Below are 9040 nucleotides of genomic sequence, written 5' to 3'. Positions count from 1 at the left end.
AAAGAGGTTTTATTAAACCCAAATCTGGTCATAAAGTGGTTCTGGGAGTCTTGGTGAAATAAATACAAAGTGGGAGAATCAGAGACCAGGCAACAGTTGGCTGATGGATTCTGGCTGCTGTGGAGGCTCACACTGATTCTAATCTAATGTTTGGAAGAGTTATGTCTAGTAGTTTTCAACTAATTTATTATTCTTTCTATTGCTGTATTAAAATTCAAATATGCTTTATTTATCCCAAAGGGAAATTAAATGTTAGATGATGATGCTGTTGGCAGGAAAGATCTCTTGTAGCCTCCATTACAATGAATTTGAAGAAGCTTCTGACTGATATTAGTGGTGTTCTAGATCAGATCCTCTACTTGTTTCTCTGGATGTAGATCAACTTTTCTAGATGTTGCTCATCCTCCTCACTGAACCATTTCCACTTATTATAAAATCTACATTTGCTCTCAGCCATATATCTTCAATGATAACATTATCAGCTTCATGATGTCATTTATCTGCATATTTTTAACTTCCTGTCTATCAGCCAATCAGCTCCTGGTATTTTCTCAGTAGACCAATCAGTGGAAGCCCCGCCCAGCCCATGATGTGAAGACAGAGAGACAAACTGAACTCTGATAGGAAACAGTTTAAACTGATTTTCTCTCTCCAACCTCTTGGTTCCACATGGAGCTATATTTGGCCCCCTGCTGCTCTGACTACCATGTTACTGTGGTTCCAGTAGATGGGTTGGTTTCCCTGGTTCATTCAGCACCATGTGAAAGATTCCAACATTTTAAATGGGATGTTGTTTGCAAAGTTACAAAGTCAAAAATAACAGAAATAACTTGAGTTGTTTAGCCTGTTATGAGAGAAAATCAGGAATCAGAATATCAAGTCATATTTTTACCATGTTATTCCTTCATTTATAAATCTCATGGCTCCAATCTAAACATATAACTAGCAAACTAAATATTTCTCTTCAAACTAAATGTTTCCCATCAGACTAAAGACGTTTCTCCTCTTCCTCCTCTATCAGACCTTCTCTGCTCCTGCAGCAGGTTCCTCCATACCTGAGAGCTTCCAGTCTCCAGTCTGGATCCTTCAGTCCAGCCGACAGCAGCTTCACTCCTGAATCCTGCAGGTTGTTGTTACTCAGGTCCAGTTCTCTGAGACTGGAGGACTGGGAGCTGAGAACTGAGGACAGAGCTTCACAGCTTCTCTCTGAGAGGTTACAGCCACTCAGTCTGAGGAGACGGGGAGGAAAATCTGGTATTAAACTATTCATCAGAATTTATGTTCTTTAAATCAACAATTTTTTTATTGGACAGAGAAGGAACCATCTGATTTTACACAACCTTTGTATTTGTTGTGAACTGGTTCATTCTATAGTTGGGCCTCCAGCCTTAAATGACAGAACTACAGGTAACAAGGAGGTTGGAAAGAGAATTATAAAATTACACAATTAACTATATTAATCCAATTCAATGTTAACATAAAGTGGAGGAGTTTTGCTGCTTGAATATGTAACATTATGTTCAGCTGCTGAAGGAAGTCTGTTTCTTTTTGTGCATCCCCCCAGTGGGACACTTTGAAGAGACAAAGCACCAAAATATGAACTGAAACATGAATATTTACCTCATAATTAGCAGATTTCTACCTATCAACAATACCTGGAGTAACAATGTGTGTCCTTACAGAGCTTTGTTGGAGGCTTTAACCACTGGCAGCAGCCTCAGAAGAGCCTCCTCTGAAGCAGAGTATTTCTTCAGGTCAAACAGATCCAGATCTCTTCCTGATGACACTAAGATGAAACCCAGAGCTGACCACTGAGCAGGAGACAGTTTATCTGTGGAGAGACTTCCGGACCTCAGAGAATGTTGGATCTCCTTCACTAGAGAACGATCATTCAGTTCATTCAGACAGTGGAACAGATTGATGCTTTTCTCTGCAGACACATTCTCACTGATCTTCACCTTGATGTACTGAACTGTTTCCTGATTGGTCTCTGAGCTACTTCCTATCTGTGTCAGGAGACCTTGTAGGAGTCTCTGATTGGTCTGCAGTGAAAGTCCCAGGAGGAAACGGAGGAACAAGTCCAGGTGTCCATTTGGACTCTGTAAGGCCTGGTCAACAGCTCTCTGATGGAGAGACTTTAGTTTAGGTTTATTAAATAATGAAAACATTTTAGATGTTTGTGTTTCTTCCATCAGGTTGACTCCAGAGTTGATGAAGGTCAGATGAACATGAAGAGCAGCCAGAAACTCCTGAACACTCAGATGGACGAAGCAGAACTGACCCTTGTGGGACACTACAGGAGACACTACATCCTTGGACTTGGCATTGCCAAGGCTAACACATTCCAGCCTATTGGAGAGGAAGGATTTAAACCAGTCCAAAACAGTTCAATGAGTACTCCACAGTTTCTAAGTAATAACTAAATGTTCCGGTTCTGGAAGAATTTTTTTCTGGATTCTAAGTTTGTTCAAATTCTTTTTCTGGGTTGCAGTACGAGCATCTGCATCTAAATAGTGAGTACTCTACAGTTCCTAAAATATAAGCTAAAAAGTTTGTTCGAACTCCTTTCCTGGGCTTAAAGTGAGTACTCCACAGTTTCTAAAAAAATAAGATAAAAAAAGGAAATAAAAAGGAATAAAGAAAAGGACACATTAGGGCAAATGGCAACATTCAGACAAAACAAAGACATAGGTGAAGGTGGTGACATCATAGGGCCACGAAACCAGGCTGCTGAGCCTCCTGGCAAAGTCAGATAGAGGTGTTGTTATCAAGGAATGTCCTTGGGAGATCCCAGGTCCACAGTTGCATGGATAACAGGAAGTGGTGATGTGGGAAGGAGCGTTACGTTTACATATATTCAAGGAGATTAGAGATATGCAGCCCTTCCAAGGCAACACAGGGAAAGTCAAATCAGACAGAATGTCTTAGGTCAGGAACATTATAAATTTCAATCTTCCATAAAGTCTCTCCGATACATCTCAATTCCCAGTTATCAAAATTAGTTTCGTTGTTTCACTGAACTGAAACTAGCAACTTTTCCAAGATCACATCCAACTTGCATCTCTGTCCACATCAGATGTCCACATCTGAGTGTTCACTAGTTCAGCCATGTCCATCACAAATTTATCAATAAGCCATGTATCTGCAAGCTCCAAACAGCAGAAATCCTATTATCATGAATAAATCCAGGGTGAATCCCGCCAAGTGTGTCCCCGCAGGACAAGACGCCCAGTCTTCGTCGAAAATTTGATCAACTGCATTGAGAGATCGGTTGACCAGATCCATAATTTGTAGATTCGGAGAATGTACAAAGAAAGGCTCCAAAAATATAGAAAAAGACAAAAAACAGAGCAAGCAGGGCAGGCAAGGGCAGGGAGGCAGCAGAGGAAAAAAAGCATCCGCCTTCAACAAGAGCAAGAGTGACCAGAAAAGAGTCTTTAGACTCAACTCAGCAGAGAAACACTGAGGAATCAGAATTAGACCAACAGAACCAGAATCCAGGAATCAGAGGTTCAGTGAATGTGGTGTTGAAGGTGTGGAGGAGGATCAGTGAGTCAGAGGAGACTCTGTAGAAGGACAGAATGCCAGCAGGACAGTCCACATACACTGATACTCTGTTAGAGACGGAGGAGGAGGAGGGGAGACGAGTTTCTATGTTATTGTGACAGACAGAGAAACCTTTACGATCAGAGCATCTCAGACTCCAGGAATGATCATTCCCTCCAAACCTACAGTCACTACTCTTTCCTTTCCTCCCGATTCTTCTGTAACTCACTGATATATCAACTCTTCCTTTCCACTCGACCTCCCAGTAACAGCGACCAGTCAGACCAGTTCTACACAGCAATTGAGGAAGATCAAATCTGTCTGGATGATCAGGATATGACTGAAGCTCCTCCACTAATGTCACCTTCCTGTTGTCTTCAGACAGTTTGAGTTTTCTGCTCACTGTGTTTGTGTCGATGGTGAGTTGACAGGAATCTGATGGAGAGAACAAACACAATCCAGCTGCAGTTATTGATCATTTATTGATCTTTGATGATGATCCTGAATGAGTGATGTGACAGTTTGAAGATGGTTGAATGTGAGCTGCTTTGTTGTCATGAATCAGATGAAAAACACACTTACACTTCCTCAGACCTGGTGTCAAGAATCGGCCTCCAGCAGGCTCCACCCTGAAAGGAGGAGGGGGGTCAGACCATCAGTCTCTTTCAGCAGCAAACATGGACATTACATGTCTCTCAGACACACATTGTCCTCCACTGAGACAGGAACAGTCCAACATCTGTGGCTGATTCCACGTTTATTGCTCTGTTCATATTAGTCTCGATGTTTGCAATTTTCTTGATCACTCGATGTTATTCGGAAGTAATATATTAAATTGACATTAACAAAGACACAGCGGGACGGATCATCCTGCAAATGATGGACAGGGAGAGTCTGACTAAAACTACCATAATGACGGACAAATTCTGGGATTTATTATGACTCTGCTTATTTACAAGCCCAAATGAGGAACTTCACATCTAAAAACAAGCCCCAAAAGGCGCAACCTACGACTTAATAAATTTGCAGGTGAAAAAATATGCCGAAAGCCACTTTTAGTAATGGGACTTGGCAACAGAAACTCAAAATAGTTTCTATTTTTCCCTGAACAAAATGCGCATCTCCCTCGTCCTCTCCATTGTTTACAGTCCTTCCATTTCGCTGCTGATATTGTCACATAGAAACATTGGTCAATCGTCAAGGAGAGGAAATACAATTAAATAGAGGAAATACAATACATACAATTAAATTCCAAAAGAACATACTAATGCACAATAACGCAAAGTGATTTTGATAACTGTAGTCTGACTACTGGATTTGAAATAGCAACGCTTCAGTTTAGTTGTTACTGAAAAAAATGTTCAGATGTTTTCTGACATTACTTATGATGGTACCAGTAGATATTTTTCCCCCAGGTTTATTCATCACCATGTGAAAGACTAATATGCAGTTTACAAAGTTATACAGTCAAAATTGACAGCAATAATTTGAGTTATTTAGTCTGACATAAGAGATAAAAGGAGTTTCAGAAGGTCAAGTCATATTTTCACCATGTTATTTATTCATGTTGGAGTCATGTTCTTATTGTTGGAGACTTCAATATACATGTATGCTGTCCTAATAAGCCTCTGGTAAAGGACTTTTTAAGCCTTCTGGACTCTTAACCTGGTACAGGCCGTATCCGGCCCTACACATGAGCACGGACACACACTGGACCTGGTCATTTCCTGCGGTCTGCCTGTGACTAACCTGGAAAATATCATTTTCTCAAACAGTCATAACCCACGTGTTTTATTTAACACCATTGACTTCGTGCTTAATATCCCACAGAATGCCCGTTTGGAAGCTTCTCCTGATGTGTGTGATAATTTTCTGCGTTTCTTTCTTGAAAAGGTTGGTAGTACCAGGGCTCTTATCACAGCTCCTGACTCTGACCCCTCTGTTTCACCAGCTGAGTGCGAGATCGTTTGTTGCCCCAGTCACAGCTTTCAAGCCTTGTCTCATGTTTCAAAGTTTTCTGATTTTCTGATCCTGCCTGTTTTTGACCACAGATTTTGCCTTGTCCTTCGGCTGCTGGAGGATTTCTGACCTACTGTTGATGAACCCTGCCTGACTCTGACCTTGCCTCAAGTTTTTCTGATTTCTGGATCTTCATTGCCTGTGGCCCTCCCGTGAATGACCCTGGATTGTCCCATGACTCATCCTCTGGTTGGTGGATTTTGTCACCGTTATCTGTTTATCTGAGCCCTCAAGTCCTCCCTTTGCCCATCCACCTTACCCCTCCCTGGCTGGATCCCAGACCCCTGTGGACTTCCCCCTTCCTGACCCACCAGCGTGACCACTCCCTGCTTAGCCCCTTCTTACCTTTATTTTTGTAATAAAGACATTTAGTGAACCAACTTTGATGTTGGCTGCGTTTTGGGTTCTGCCTGATTTTGCTTTTCGTTACATAGTTGGTATGGTATGTAAAAATGCTAAATAACTAAATATTTCTCTTCAAACTAAATGTTTCCCATCAGACTAAAGACGTTTCTCCTCTTCCTCCTCTATCAGACCTTCTCTGCTCCTGCAGCAGGTTCCTCCATACCTGAGAGCTTCCAGTCTCCAGTCTGGATCCTTCAGTCCAGCCGACAGCAGCTTCACTCCTGAGTCTCCTGGATGATTGTAGCTCAGGTCCAACTCTTTCAGATGGGAGGGGTTAAAGGTCAGAGCTGAGGCCAGAGAAGCACAGCCTTCCTCTGAGACCAAACAGCCTGATAAGCTGCAGACACACAATTCATCACATGATGAGAACATTGAGGTAGAGCCCAAGGTCTGAACTGGACATTTATAGGAGAGGAAAACGCACAAAAAACTGGAGCTTAACCTGTTAGTATCATGAAATAGTAAGAAAACTTTATTTCCTTTTTTAGATGATAAAAATCAACATTTGTCACTTGTAGAATAAAAAGGTTTTGAGGAAGGTTCTACAATAATGGTCCTTTGTGCACCGTCATATCAATTACAACAGTGTTAAAATGTTTGGTGTTAATATACTTTGTGCAAAAGCAGAGTTAAATTTACACTAATAGAGTCACATTCTATGTTTTGTAACTGGGGTGTACAATCTTAGTTAATATCAAGTGTAAAAACAAGGTGTTTTCGTGTCATATCTGCAGGTTTTAAAATGGAATAAATGACTACTTCTTGACTCACAGCTTTTACAGTGGCTACAAGAGAGTATATTCTGTGGACTCGGCCCCCAGAATATAAAGTTCCCACCAAAGTGAAGTGAGGGATTCCAAGGCCTTTCACAACAATTTACTTTCCATACAGGTCTGGGTTGTTTAACATGCTTAGTTTAGGGTAGGGTTTTTTATCTGAGATGGTTTATTGAATTATTTTGAGTTGAGATCAACCTGTGTGATAGATGTCATGTTCACCAGCTAGCCCATATTTAGTTTACCACGTGTAACAATAATATTTTAAAAAAGAGAGCATGTGAACATTCAGGCAAATATTTGGTTAACTTAAATACACCTAAAAGAATTTTCACATTGTGAAATATTGGAATACAAATATGCTGCTACTTAAAGTCTGAAAACTATCTCCAACAAAAAACCAATGGAGCAAATGCCAGTAGCTCCGTGTTAATTGTGTTATACGTTAACATTAGCCTTAACCTTCAGAGGTTTGTGTTCACAGTGCAGGGAAAGAAAAGAATGGGGTTATGTATTTGTTTTGGCATTAATTATTCTCTATGTTCTTAAGACAGTTTTTGGAGTACGTTTTGTTGAAACCACTTTTCTGGTTTCCTGTAAATTTTGCCGCGCTTCTTCTCCGTCATACTTTGTGCTACTTTCACTGTTCAACTTTAATACTATTCAGCTTGCCGGCTATATCTCTTGGTATTAAGAAAATAAATTTAAAATAAGCTAGTTTTAAAACTTAACATGTCTTGATTCAAATACCCTAATTGTGGTTTTAAAATTAGTAACTTATTCTGGCCTATTGACCTTTATGTTACCTGTAGTTACAGCAGATGGTTTGCTAGGATCGTTTGAACTGCCTTTTGTCTGTGGGAGAACAATACAGTGGAAGTTGTAGCTTTTCACACTCATCTGTGAAAGGCCGTAAACACGGCGGGGGTTTCTGGCTTGAGAGAAGGGCAGAGATAGCTCCTGGTTGGATGAGCAAAGATACACCTTATTTGAATAAATTAAAGATAAGAAGATAAAACTTTCCACATAGAGTAACAAATCAGATTTGCTCTTGCAACTCTCTAAAGACGTCTTGGCTTTTCTTTCTTTCCTTCTTTTTCCAAGTCTGTCAGCTAAATGAATGTATGTCTCCGTTGTTCTGCAGTTTCTGTTGTAATTTTATGCATTGTCTTATATTTGGATTAAACTGTAATTCTGTGACGTCAACACGCATCGTTTTCCTTATGGCTACACGTGGCCCGCCGGGAGGACCTGGGATCCAGAGGAAGAGAGAGCCAACTTTTTCCAAAATTAACTCATTTAGATAATCTTCCTTAATAGTATTCATAACCTTCATACTTTTTATAATATTCAGCTTTTTATTAATTTTCACCCATGGGGGAAACCGCTCCATCCTGTGGCAGAATTAAGAATTACAATATAGAATGTCCGTTGTGTTTCACAGTGGATGTTTCAGGTCCTGCCTATTAATGGCGATCAGTCATCCAGTTTCAGGTGCTGTCATGGAGGAAACAAGGCAGTGGCCAATTTGAAGTTGGGAAGTTAAACAGCTTTTATACTATTTAACACCTGGGAATAATTTGAGCGCTTGGCATTGCTAAAAAAGCATGAAGAACATGCTGCATGTGGCATGTTTTTTGTAGTCACCGTGCTAAACGATGCCTCCAAACAAATGTTGATATCTCAGGAAACATAAAAGGTTTGGATGTTATTCACCCACTGTTTTTATCAGAAGGAATAGGGGAACGTTTCTGTCCTTTTCAAATTTTAGGGTTTACATGAGTTTTTATTTCATTTATGATTTTTATATTTCATGGAATAAATTACTGTAACCCAGCATACTACTGGTTTCCTAGATGCTATCATGAGTAGTTCACCTAATTTTGTCTTTTTCCTGGATTTTTCACACTGTGTGGACTATTTCTTACTTGTCTGCAAATCTTCAGCATTTGGCTTCAAACGCTATTGTCATTTTCACCAAAAGCATTGAGCATTCACACTTGCATTTTCATAGGAATGCACACTTTCTAGTTCCAATTGCTGTGCCTTCTCATATGCATTTTGTACTATGCTTTACTAATTTTATTTCCTTTTTTTCTACATTTTGAGATCAGTTTGGTTGAAGATGAATTAACAGTCATCAGCATCAATCCCTCTGACTTCACCCCACCAGTTTCATTGTCAGACCATCTTTCATCTCCAGATTCTCCCTGTTAACCAGATTCAACTATTATCCTCAAAAGCAGTGGTCCCCAACCTTTTCATTACCTCGGACTGGTCAAGGCTTGGTAATT

The 9040-nt window shown here is 40.2% G+C and overlaps 1 protein-coding gene across 1 annotated transcript; it reads right to left on the bottom strand.

The window, feature by feature from the left end:
- Positions 1 to 969: 969 nt before the first annotated feature.
- Positions 970 to 6396, bottom strand: LOC106942041 (ribonuclease inhibitor-like). The gene is made up of 2 exons (XM_015025215.1): positions 6134 to 6396; positions 970 to 1229 (listed from the first exon to the last, which is right to left on the bottom strand). Exons 1-2 carry the CDS (start codon positions 6340 to 6342, stop codon positions 989 to 991), a joined length of 450 nt encoding a protein of 149 aa, XP_014880701.1. The 5' UTR covers positions 6343 to 6396; the 3' UTR covers positions 970 to 988.
- Between the last annotated feature and the right edge of the window lie 2644 nt (positions 6397 to 9040).

Source organism: Poecilia latipinna, unplaced genomic scaffold (genome assembly GCF_001443285.1).
Source record: "Poecilia latipinna isolate Pla-1442-1.1 unplaced genomic scaffold, P_latipinna-1.0 Scaffold4000, whole genome shotgun sequence".
Taxonomy (NCBI): domain Eukaryota; kingdom Metazoa; phylum Chordata; class Actinopteri; order Cyprinodontiformes; family Poeciliidae; genus Poecilia; species Poecilia latipinna.
This window is presented reverse-complemented; position numbering and strand designations above follow the sequence as displayed.